This window comes from Lissotriton vulgaris, chromosome 9 (genome assembly GCF_964263255.1).
Source record: "Lissotriton vulgaris chromosome 9, aLisVul1.2, whole genome shotgun sequence".
Classification (NCBI taxonomy): domain Eukaryota; kingdom Metazoa; phylum Chordata; class Amphibia; order Caudata; family Salamandridae; genus Lissotriton; species Lissotriton vulgaris.
In genome coordinates this window covers 1,030,462,091-1,030,475,499 of record NC_141697.1, presented here as the reverse complement: position 1 = coordinate 1,030,475,499, position 13,409 = coordinate 1,030,462,091, and the positions used below count along the sequence as shown (strand labels likewise).

Here is a 13,409-nt window from a genome sequence, read left to right as displayed (position 1 = left end):
CGAACTCCACGAGAGAGACCTATAGAATTGTGAAACTCCTCACCAAAATACAAGACCCTCCACCCCCCCCTGACGTGGACGGTGCAAATTGCAATAAAATGGCAGAGTTCTTCTCGGCAAAAATTACCAAAATCCTAACCTCCCTTCCAACCCCATTGCCAATCCAAGCACTACCAGGCCCCTCCCCTTTCCAAGACACCCAGAGACTAACCTCTTTCTCCCAAATCTCCATCGAAACGTTTCTCAACGTTTTACAGAAAGTCAAAAGTGGCTCCCCAGCAGACCCAGCCCCAATTAGTAAATTGAAGCTAGTTGCTTCCACTATTGCTCCCCTATTTACTAAACTGATCAATGCTTCCTTTGAAAACGGTATAGTCCCGGAGAACTGGAAAAAAGCCACGGTCAAGGCCCTCATAAAGAAACCACACTTGGATCCCTCAGACCCCTCCTATTTCAGACCAATCTCGTTGCTTCCAGCTATGAGTAAAATAGCCGAACGAGTAGCAAATCGGCAACTTTCGGATTTTTTAGAGACCAACCATCTTCTTCGCATGTCCCAGACAGGCTTTAGACCAGGACAGGGGACTGACACCGCTTTGTTAGCCGTTGTCGAGGAAGCCAGAGGCATACTGGACGCAGGAGGATCAGTGGCAGTGATCCTCCTCGACCTGAGTGCCGCCTTCGACACGGTGGACCATGCAACCCTTGTCCAGCGCCTTGGCCTAATGGGAGTGGCCGACTCCGCCCTGGCCTGGATATCATCCTTTCTCAGAAACAGGTCCTTCCAAGTAGCGGACGGGTACTCCGTCTCCTCTGCTCAGCCTCTCGGGTGTGGTGTGCCTCAGGGATCTTCCCTGAGCCCCACACTCTTTAACGCCTACATGGCCCCCCTTGAGGATGTTGTAAAGCCGTATGGCATTAAATCAATAATGTATGCTGATGACACCCAGCTGATCGTCTCCCTTAACCAGGCGGACAATGCCCTGTCCAACCTGAGCAGCTGTCTAGAGGGGGTGCATCAATGGATGTGCGAATCAAGGCTAAAATTAAACGGGGAAAAATCGGAAATTCTCCTTTTAGGGACCTCCAACAAAATTCCCACTTCGCTTCCTTGGCCTCCGTGCATGGGAACACCACCCATCCCCAAGTCCGAAGTCAAGAGCTTAGGGATTTGGCTTGATCAGGATCTAAGCTTCAAAACTCAGGCGAGAAAAACGGCGGGAACTTGCTTCGGCCTGATAAAGATGGCTCGGAAGATCTTACATCTACTGCCACTCCAGTCCAGGAAACTCTTGCTGCAGGGGCTCGTAAACTCCAGGCTGGACTACGGAAACGTCCTGTATCTGGGAGCCCCAGCATCGGTGACCCATAGACTTCAATGCGCTCAGAACGCAGCGGCGAGAATCCTCACAGGAACTTCAACGAGGAACTCAGCTAAACCAGCTCTCAGAAGTCTGCACTGGCTGCCAGTGAAGGAGAGGGTCGATTTTAAGACCCTGTGCATCACCCACAGAATTCTGCACAATGAGGGCCCTCCCATACTCAGGACACTGGTGACTCAACAACAGTCGAGTCGCCATCTGAGGTCCAACTCTCTTTCCCTAGCCAATGTCCCCAGAATCAGGAAAGCCAGATCAGGCGGTCGCCTGTTCTCCTATAATGCTCCTAGATTGTGGAACGCCCTCCCCCTTTCCCTGAGGCAAGAACACAACTACCTCAGGTTTAGGAAACGCCTAAAAACTTTACTGTTCCCCTGAGTTCACCTCCTGACCCTTCCTTCCCTCAGTTCCGTAGTCTTTTTCAGCGCCGGGATGCCCCAGGGTAGCTGCGCGCTTAAGAAAACATAAAATCAAATCAAATCAAATCAAATCATTGAATCCGCCACAATCCCTTTAGTTAACATGTTTTTATCTGAGGTCCATATATGCCGCCACAATAGCAAAGGTTGGATTTTTGCTAAATCCTCGATGTGCGGTATGCCTAATTCAATGTGGGATGCATATGTGGAGATTCGCCTTGGTGCCACCAAAAGAAATCTTAAAAAGGAATTTTCTGCCACCTGTAGAGCGCTAACGTCCACGTGCCCCCAAACCCCAGCCCCATTCAGAGCTACTGTCTGGCATTTTGCGTTATAAATTTTCAGTAGTTCCACAGGCGACTATTTGCTCAATTTTTGTGAGAAGGACATCAGAGCAACTATTACCCTCTTAAAGGAATGCTTTCTAGACTCAACTGCCGCTTTCCAATTCAATTTATCATCTATTGTGATGCCTAAGTAGGGATACTGGGCCGTCAGTTCGAGGTTTTGGTTATTACGGGATATGTCCCTAAACCCTTTTTTGCCTTTACCTGCCACCATTACAAAGGTTTTCTTAATATTAATGTGGAGGTCAAGGGTGCCCATGAAATCCGCATACCTGGTCAACGCTTTTTGTAACTCACGTGGGGTACGGGCCAGGATGACGGAGTCGTCTGCATAGAGCAGAGCGGAAATCAGGCGTTGTTTTACTTGGGGGAGGTCTAGAGCCCCCCTCAGAAGCTCCATCTCCAGGCTGTTTGTATATAGGGAGAATAAGAAGGGGGCCAAGAAACATCCCTGCCTGACTCCACGCTCTACTCCAAAAGATGCAGTCAACTCGCCCCTGTCGCCGTAACGTACTCTTGCGGAGGCCTTGGAGTATAGTTCCCTTAAAAAATCTAAGAGTGAGGGGTCCACACTCATTTGTGACAAGACTAACCATAATTTTGAATGGGACACACAGTCCAAGGCTGCAGACAGGTCCACATACACCATATAGAGTTTGTCTTTTTTTGCATGAATATATTTTCCCACAATTATTGACAGGTTTAAAGCCTGCTCCACTGTACCAAATCCTTCCCGGAAGCCAAATTGTATATCAGACAGTACCCCCCTATCCTCTGCCCACTGTTGGAGACGCTCAAGGATGACCCTACTGGCTACCTTACCCACTGAGTCCAACAGTGGATCTTCCCACATCCCCCCCCACACTTTGCACTCCCGCCCCATCCTCCACACCAATCTTCTCAGAACACCCCTCCTCCCCCAACGGCACCTCACACAACATGACTCTCTCTCCGCTTATCTCCCCCCCACACTTAGCACTCCCGTCACGCCTAGCCTCCACCCCTCCTTCAACCTCTCACCCCCCTCGCTCACACCTTACTATCACACCTCATCCCCCACAACAGCCAGCCTCCACATCGCCCCCATTTACCCTCCCCCCCCTAGTACTGATGCCCTTCCCAATAACGCCAACACCAACCCTAACACCGATCCTCTCGCTAACACATCCAACCCCCTCACCAGCTCCACCTCTCCACCCCGATCCCCCCCAGTCTCCAGCAACCTATTCGCCTGCTCACCGCCAGTACCACCCCCCAACCCCGCGCCCATCACCACGCTGGGCATGATTATGTCCACCCTCCTCCAAATGAAAGAAGAACTACACTCCATCAAAGAGTTGCTCATCTCATACCCCAGATGCCCTCATCTCACCACCAACCTTACACCGAATAACACCTCCCCCTCACCTCCTTCTCGCCCTACCACACAACACTCCACACACAGGACCTCTATCCCCCCTCGCAATACCACCAATCGCAATAACAATCGCAATCACATTACCACCAAGCGTAATATTGCCACTACACCTAACAACACTTCCTCATCACCTCCTACTCGCCTTATCACACAACTCTCCCCACACTGGACCTCTACCCCCTATCGCAATAACACCAATCGCCCCAGACGCACTACCAATATGATCTCAGACCATGACGTACTCACCCTTCTCCACTCTTACGCTCCGGCTCCCCAAAATCGCCAAGCCACCAACCACATGTCCATCCCAACGATTATCTCTAACGCCCTCAGGCACCAAAAGGATAACAACAGAGGCGCCGTCCCCAATAACCTCACTAACGTACCCCTCACTATAGAACCCTCCTCCACCCTTTGCACCCCTAGCCTTAAATGCATACTTCTCAACTGCAGATCGGCCCAAAGACATTCCGCGGAGGTCGCCGACCTCATCATGTCTACGGAACTGGATCTAGCCATTCTAACTGAAACATGGCTGTCTGATTCCTCTACACCTATCTTGGATATCCTAGTCCCACCCAACTACTGTATCATTAGACTTGACAGGGCCAAAAGGACAGGCGGTGGAATTGCCTGTATCTACAGAAGCAACCTCTCAGTCTCTAAAGCGTCCGCCCACTCTCTTACATCTTGTGAATACCTCTGCCTTGATGTCATCAGCGAAAGCAAACCGGTATGCTCACTACACATTATATACCACCCACCGAGGAACAAGATCTCCTTCTCCCAACAACTCATGGATACAATATCAGCCAACTCGGGACGGCAGAACACCCAAGTTTTCCTTGGCGACTTCAATCTCCACTGGAATGACAGCAGTGACACAGTGGTAAACAGCCTCAAAAGCTTCCTCAACACACTGGATCTCACCCAAATATGCAATAGTCCGACCCACGAGAGAGGCTCTATCCTAGACCTGATCATATCCAAAGAGGACGCTATTCAACTTGAGTCAATCCAACCTTGTGACTGGTCAGATCATCATATTGTCTCCTTCCTCATCAATGAAAAACTTAAATTTAACCCTGTTCAACCCTCTAAGCCCAAAGTTTGGAAAAGAGACTTGAAGAAACTCAACCCAAACTCCTTACCGCCCAACAGCCGCAATCGACTACTCCCTCCTCCCGGCGCTACGGACGTTCAACTACTGACTGACCACTATCTCAATGCTATGTCCACAATAATCAATGAGGCTGCACCCATGCAACTGAAAAGAGTTTCATCCAAGATTTCCAACCCATGGTATGACGGGAGCCTCAATGAGGATAGACGGGCCATGCGATTGGCAGAGCGCACTTGGAGGTCAGCCCCTTCTGCAGCGCACCTAAAAAGTCTGAAGAAACAGAGAAACGCCTACTTCAGGAAAATAAAACGCTCAAAAAGAGATTTCTTCAGCCTCCAGCTCGCCCAAGCAAAAAACCGCCCAAGAAAATTATTTGACTTAATCAGAACACAATCCAAAGAACAACCCCAGACACTCAGCACCATGGGCGTTACACCTTCATGTGAAGACTTCTCAGCTTTCTTTATCCAAAAAAACGACAACATAAGAAGCGATCTCCTCAATGACGCAATCCTGTACTCCAATCCCCAACACACAGCAGTGCCTGAACCAAAGAACAATGCCACATGGTCATCCTTTGGCACCTACTCCGAAGAAGAAATTGGCAGATTGCTCAGCACCCTGAAACCATCCAATCACCTCACTGACCCCCTTCCGGCTAACGCTGTAAAAGACTTTACCCCTTTGCTCCTCCCACTCTGGACTAAGATTATCAATAGCTCTCTTCAACAAGGATCCATCCCTAACGCCCTCAAAGTCGGGCAAGTCACACCGCTACTAAAAAAAACAACAGCAGACCCCACTGATCTAAACAATTACAGCCCTATTACAAATATTAGCACCCTCGCTAAACTGCTGGAGAAATGCGTACAGCTACAACTGACTAAACACATAGACAAGTTTGATCTCCTCAACGCCCATCAGTCAGGCTTCCGAGCAGGGCACAGTACCGAAACGGCCATGACTCACATAGTGGACGACGCCCTCCAAATCCTAGACCAAAACGATACTTGCCTCCTCATCCTCCTGGATCTCTCCTCAGCATTCGATACAGTTAAACATGAGAACTTACTCGAACTGTTAAACACAAGAATGGGCATTTCTGGGACTGTTCTCAAGTGGTTCACCTCCTTTCTACACAACCGGTCACAAAGATTCAAAAGTAATAACCTATTGTCCCCTCCGGTACCTGTATCGCTAGGCGTCCCTCAAGGATCCTCCCTCTCCCCAACACTGTTCAACCTAGTTATGGAACCCCTCACTACTTTGCTACAGACATCCAATGTTCACTTTCACATGTATGCAGACGACACCCAACTTTATCTCAAAATACAATCTCCCAAGGACATCATGCTTCTGAACACCACGATCAGAAACACCCAATCCTGGCTTGCCGAGAATCACCTCAAACTCAATGCGCTGAAGACTGAGTTCCTCCTGATCTCACCCCCCGCAAAAATCTCTACGGCCCAAACATGGCTTAAACACTTAACGGCTCTAAATGTACAACCTACCGTCGTAGACTCGGCAAAATCTCTAGGCATAACACTCGACGCCAATCTCAACATGCAGCAGCACATCATCAAGGCAACCAAAGGAGCGAACTTCCAAATCAATACCTTGAGAAAACAAACCCTTCCTTCCAGCCAAAGACTTCCAAACTGCAGTACAATCTATAGTCATCCCGCACATTGAATATGGTAGCACCGCCCTCTGCGGGCTCCCCCTAACTACAACGGCACCCCTAAGAGCGTCCCTCAACGCTGCAGCGAGACTCATCACTGGTTCAAAAAAGCACTCGCATATTTCCCCTGACTTTAAAGCCCTGAACTGGTTGCCTTTCGAAGCCAGAATTCATCTGAAAATCGCCTGCATGACACACAAGGCTGTACACATGAACTCACCCGCCTACCTCACTCAAAAGCTGACAATTTCGGGTGGCTCTAGAACTACTAGAAGCACAAACAATCTTCTACTGAAGCCTCGAAGATTTCGGAAGGAAAAAACTTATAAACGCTCCTTTTCAGGAATGGCACCCAGGATCTGGAACTCACTCCCACCTGAAACCAGGCTCATCTCCTCCAACAAACTTTTTAAGAAAGAAGTAAAAGCGTTCCTCATGGCTAAACACATATGATCTATTATTCTGTAGCTCTCATGAATCTGCTCTGTAAGACCTGCCTGACCACGTTGGTCTTTATGTATTACTTGTATTATCGATTTACTTGATTGTCTATGTTCCCTCTTTGTATATTGTGATATTGTTGACGCACTTGTCTGACTTTGCACACTGTACCTACACCACCGCAACGATCCCTACTCTTGTACTACTGATGCACCTATGTAACTACACATTCTGCACTCACCCACCAACTATGCCCTCCTTTATGTTATCTCCAAAAATGTTAAACACGCTTAAGCAAGTATATGCTCCTCATTTTTGCACTTTATAGTATTGGCACAACTGTTTGACTATGCACCTTGTACCTTCACTACCTCACCTGTGACCTACCTCATGTTTTCTTTGACCTACCTTTGTAACTATGTAACTACTATGCAACTACCTCACTACCTCAACTATTACATTGTATTACTCTATCACCCCCGTTGTCTTGTAAAGCGCTCTGATATCTGCAAAGATCTTGTTCGCGCTATATAAAACTTTCAAAATAAATAAAATAAATAAATAAACAGTGAGATGGGGCGGTAGCAGGTAGGCTCCTGGCGGTCTCCTTTTTTAAAGATCGGGACCATAACAGACTTGGTCCAGGATTCCAAGAGCCCCTTTTTTTGCGGCTGCCGCACACACCCTGGTCAATATGGGGGCCCAGAGGTCCGTATTGTATTTAAAGATGTCCACCGGGACTCCATCGGGGCCCGGAGCTTTTCCATTTTTCCTTAAGTTTAGGGCCATGAGGACTTTGGAAATGTCGAATTCTATTGAAATGGGGTAAACGACAGCTGGATGAGTTATTTCTTCACTTTCAAAAAGCGTTTGTTTCTTAAAAATTTTTGAAAAGTGAGAAACCCATGCTCCTTCTTCTATGGCCACTTCTATTTTTGGGAGGTTATCGTCAGCTAAGAAGGGGTTTTTACTACTCGCCAGAATGCCTCGCTATTTTTGTGTAGGGCACTTTTATGTAGTTGGTCCCACAAGGCCTGCTTTAATTCGGCTTCTCTCTGCTTTCAGGCAGACAGATATTCTTTTCTGAGTCTGGCGATTAGCTGTGGGTCTCTATTTTCATTATTCACGGCCACTTTAAGCTTTGTATGTGCCGAGGTACAGCTATGATTAAACCAACCTCTCTTATTTGAAGTTTCTGCCTTTGATTTTTTTGTTAGGAGGCCCTTGATGACAGTTAGAATTTTAGAGAAGTTGCTTATGACTTCCTCCTCTATCGTGATTAGATCAAAGCATTTTATGATGTAAGGGTATGCTGCTTTAATCACCTCCTCGGTGATTTGCCCAGGGTTTATATTCCCCCATTTTAAAGTATAACCATTTACCTGAGCCAGTTGTAGGTTATTCTGGTTCAGAGCTTTAGCTATCGTTGACGCAAGGGATTGTTGATGTAGTAAGTTGAGTTCTATCTACACTAGGAGCAGCTCTTATGTGGTAAATAGTTAATATTGGAGGCTGCTAGCTCCTAGAACCCGGCGCCTCTTGTTCCCTTCTCCACGCATCGTGGAGTTTGTGATTACAAGAAGTTGTGGTACACCATCAAAGAATAATTTAGAAATCTGTCATAATCAACTAAGGGAGCTCTAGGTCTGTATTTGAAGAGTGCCGAAAAAAAGGAATGATGTCCGACATGACATGGCGCCTTTTATGGATCCCTGTCACATCTCTTGGGAAAGGCAGATCTCTGTCTTTGGCTACAGTGGGGCAACCAGCACCCCAGAAATAGTTTGCTGGTGAAAATTTCTTCCCAAACCAGCCTGGCACCTGTAGGATAGTTCAAGATAAGGGATCTGCTGGAGAAAACATGCATCTTCAGTGTGGGTTTCACTCACAAAACAAAGATAAAAGAAAATGTTATCTCCAATTCCCCTTTCGGAGGTGCTGAAATGTGTACCACGGTTTTAGGCAACAAACTCCAGCTCAAATTTTTGTAGGTTAGGAAAAGCTGCAAAAGGCGAAGCCATTTTTAAATTCAATAGTACTCATTTTATCAATCTCTGCAGGATTAAAGGCTAAGTCAACAATGTCGGATATCGCACCAGTGATCCTCAGATTATAAACAGGTTCATTTCAATACTTTGTGTTTACTTGGACAGGCTGAAAGGAGAGTGCTTCTCTTGCTGTTCAGTCTGAACAATTCTATCTTTACACGGGTCCTCTACTGAAAGGATAATTGAATATAAACCTGGCTTGGATGTGCCCAGTATTTCAGAACAGACTGTACTGAAGCCTCTGCGAGCAACACAATCTGAACTTGAATTCACACTATTACAGCAATGCTGAGTCAGTGAAGCAAACAACACCCACCTGGCCAGCACCAGCCCGTTTACAATCACGTTCTTGAAAGGTGGCTTTCCAAAGAGGGCCGTCGACAGCACCAGCAACGTGTAAAACCTGAAAGAAGATGAACATCAAGTTACCCTTAAGAAGAAAAATTTGAGCTTTCTAAGAACTACAGCAATCTGCCCTTCAAAATGAAAATCGAATAAAGTAATGTGGCAGTAGTTCTCCCTGAATAACCAGAGAAATTGCAAAGCACAAACCTACTATGCCACTTGTGGAAAATAATCATTCTCTGTGAGGAACAAGGAAATACTCCTGGGGCTGCCTGCATTAACAGTATGCTTTCTAACTTGAATAATTGTAAGCTTTGCCGTGGAGCACCACGTAGGAGTAGCTTCTGTCCTGTAACTCCAGTTCAGTAGTAGGGGTATCTCTGTTATAGTCATAATCTAGTGAATAGTCCCGCCCATGTGCGTGGACCCCGGAGCAATCAAAAATAATCTCTTACAGTGTCAAAAAATGCAGAAATGCATAGACACTTAAGAGAGAATTTAAAGACAGATAATGCAGCCTAAAAAGGCTACACTGTCCAGTACTTCAACTAGAAATTCCACCATAAAATCCACAAAAACAGCAAAGCCTGTACAGATTTCCCTTGCTTCACCAGCAAGATCCCTCAGGAATGATAGAGAGAAGAACCTGGACAGACAAGCCCCATAGGCTGCCATTATGTGGCTTAAACAGGATACTGTGCCTTTAAGGAAACCTTCCAGAAGCTTCTCCCAGTATCCCAGAATGCATAGCAGGTCCAACTTACTTTCAGTTCTTTTTGAAGGCGTACAAAACGCCAGACCTGTAGCATTACTTACATGAAGAATTCTCCACCGGGGAGGCGGGAGGGCGCTTATGACTATAACAGAGATACCCCTACTACAGAACTGGAGTTACAGGACAGAAACTACTCCTTCTGTAGTAGGGGATCTCTGTGTATAGTCATAATCTAGTGAATAGAATGGCAAGCCCATCCCCACACCAAAGCGGCGGTGGAGAAACAGAAACAACCACTATAGTGCGAATAAATTCCGCAGCGAAGCCTGCCCAACCTGAGCGTCTGCCCTGGCATCAGTGTCCAGGCAGTAATGCTTAGCAAAGGTATGAACCGACTTCCAAGTGGCCGCCTTGCAGATCTCTGCAATCGGAACATTACGGAGTAAAGCTGTCGTGGCAGCTTTACCTCTGGTGGAATGAGCCTTAGGCTTACCCCCTAAGGTCTTATTAGCTTTTTGGTAACACAGCTGTATGCAGGACACAATCCACCTAGAAATGGACTGTTTAGAGGTAGCAAAACCCGTCCTGACAGATCCATAATTGACAAATAATTGGTCTGACCTACGAATATCCTTGGTTTTATCCAGATAAAATTTCAACACCCTCCTGAAATCCAGGGAATGTAAAGACCTTTCCGCTGGAGATGAAGGATCCTGAAAAAACGTAGGCAAAGTTATAGTCTGGTTGATATGAAAATCAGAAATAACCTTGGGAAGAAATTTAGGGTGAGTACGCATGACAACCTTAGCAGCATGAAATACAGTATAAGGTTCTTGACAACACAACGCCTGAATTTCACTTACCCTGCGGGCCGATGTAATGGCCACGGGGAACGCCGCCTTCCAGGACAGGTGCTGCAACGAAGCCTTATGAATAGGCTCAAAAGGCTCCTTCATCAATCTGGACAGCACCACATTCAAATCCCATGAAGGCGAAGGAAGCCTGACAGGAGGGAACACTTTCTTCAAGCCTTCCAAGAAATCTTTGACCACAGGGATCTGGAAGAAGGAAGTCTGTGAAGGGCATTTCCTGTAGGCAGTCAAGGCAGCGAGATGAACCTTAATGGAATGAACGTTAAGGCCAGACCGCGCCAAATTTAGAAGATAAGGAAGGATGACGTCTTCCTTGCATGTCGTTGGGTCATAGTTCTTAGACTTACACCAGATACAGAACCTCTTCCACTTGTAAGCATAGGAAGTCCTAGTGGAAGGTCGCTTAGCCTCCTTCAGTATGTCCATGCAATTGTCTGGGAGATTCAAATGGCCATATTGCACTATCTCAGGAGCCATGCCGCCAAACTCAAAGAGGAGAGGTTCGGGTGCAACATCTGCCCCCCGAACTTCGTGAGAAGGTCCGGCCTGCACGGCAGCCGTATGTGCGGAAGGAGAGACCGGTGTAGAAGGTCAGTGAACCACCACCGCCTGGGCCATTCCGGGGCAATCAGGATCATCCGCGCCCTGGATTGGGACAGCTTGATCAGCACCGCTGGAATCAGGGGAATGGGTGGAAAAGCGTACACAAAGCTGTTCGACCAGTTGATCCAGAGTGCATTCCCCAGCGTCCCTTGCTGGTAGTACCTGGAGGCGAAGTCTCGGCATTTGCTGTTTTCGGCGGTGGCAAACAGATCTACGTCTGGAGTCCCCCACCTTTCGAAGACTTCTCCTAGCACGTCGTCGTTTATGACCCATTCGTGGTTTTCCTGAATCAGTCTGCTCAGTGCGTCCGCCTGAACATTCTGCACACCTGGCAGATGGGTGGTCGTTATCGTCAATCCTCTTGCCAGAAGCCAATGCCAGATCGTCTGCGCCTCCCGAGACAGGGTGCGGGACCTCGACCCCCCCTGCTTGTTGAGGTAATACATCGTGGTAGTATTGTCCGTCTGTACAAGCAGAGAGTTGGTCCGGAAGGACGGATGAAAGGCCTTCAGCGCCAAGTGAACAGCTCTGAGTTCCAGGAAATTGATGTGATAAGTGGACTCCATCGGAGACCACGCACCTTGAATCTGTAAGACTCCTGAATGCGCTCCCCAGCCGTGGAGAGAAGGATCCGTCACGATTGTCTGAGTAGGAATGTCCTTGTGGAAGGGATCCCCTCTGAGGAGATTCTCCGCTGAACACCACCACTTCAGAGACTAAAGAGCCTGCAGAGGCAGTCGTATCTTGTCGTCCCAAGATCCTTTCCTCTGGTCCCACTGGTCCTCCAAGCACTCCTGCAGAGGTCTCATGTGAAGTCTTGCATGGGGAGTGAGGAAGATACAAGAGGCCATCGACCCCAGTAGAGAAGACACCGTCCTCACTGTTGTAGATGGAGCGGTCATAAGAGCCTGAGCCTTCCGAAGGATCGATCGCCGTCGCTCCTCCGAAGGAGACACGCTTGCTGACAGCATATCGATTGAGGCTCCCAAGTACTGTATGCACTGGACCGGAGTCGGGACAGACTTGGACATGTTGATGTGCAACCCCAGCTTGTTCAAGAGAACGCACGTCTTCTGGAAGTGCGCTTGAGCTTCCGAGAAGGAGGAGGCCTTGATCAACCGATCGTCCAGGTACGGGTAGACAAACACCTTGTTCTTCCGCAGGTGTGCGGCCACCACCGCCATGCACTTCGAGAATGTTCTGGGTGCAGACTTCAGTCCGAATGGCAACACTGTGTATTGATAGTGATTGGCGCCGACTTGGAATCGCAGGAACTTCCGGTGTTTGTGTGCAATGGGCACATGGAAGTAAGCATCCTGTAGGTCTATGGCACACAGCCAATCTCCCCGTTGCAGCTGAGGATAAATCTGATGCAACGACAGCATGCGGAACTTTTCTCTGCGAATCCACTTGTTTGCCTGTCGCAAATCCAGAATGGGCCTGAACTCGTTCTTGTCCTTCTTGCGGACCAGAAAGAATCGGGAGTACAGACCTCTTCCTCTCTGAGACAGAGGTACGTCTTCTATCGCCCTTTTCCTTAACAGGATATCGGCCTCCGCCTGGAGCTCGCGCAGTTGATACTGCGAGCTGACCGGAGGGGTCGCTGGAGGAGGGCTGATGAACCGAAGACTGTATCCATTGCAAACAATATTCAGCACCCACTTGTCCTGAGTAATTTTTCTCCACTCTGCCAGAAAAGATTGAATGCTTCCCCCCACCGGAGCGGGTAACGGACGAGGGGGAAGTAACAGCTCAGGGTCGAGACCCTGCTGCGCCCTTGTTCGCGGTAGAGGGTTGTTGGCCTCCCCTACCCTTCTGGCGCTTCTGGAAGGGCCGGCGGTACTGCTGCTGTTGCTGCTGTTGCTGACCCGCAGCCTGTCCTCGCCCTCTGCCCTGCGCCCCGAACCTCCTCTGGAACAGGTGGTAGCTCTTCTTGTCCTTGGGCTTTTCCAAGCCCACCGCCGTCAAGGTCTCCGCCTCCGCCTTCATGCGGGCCATTTCATCGTCCGCGTGCTT

The 13,409-nt window shown here is 48.3% G+C and overlaps 1 protein-coding gene across 1 annotated transcript in view; it reads right to left on the bottom strand.

The window, feature by feature from the left end:
• IARS1 (isoleucyl-tRNA synthetase 1) overlaps window positions 1-13,409 on the bottom strand; it is a 553,819-nt gene that overhangs the window by 284,007 nt on the left and 256,403 nt on the right. The window contains exon 17 of the mRNA XM_086938943.1: window positions 9,175-9,261. Within this exon, the coding sequence (XP_086795069.1) occupies window positions 9,175-9,261 (87 nt within the window). The remainder of the gene's footprint in view (window positions 1-9,174; window positions 9,262-13,409) is intronic.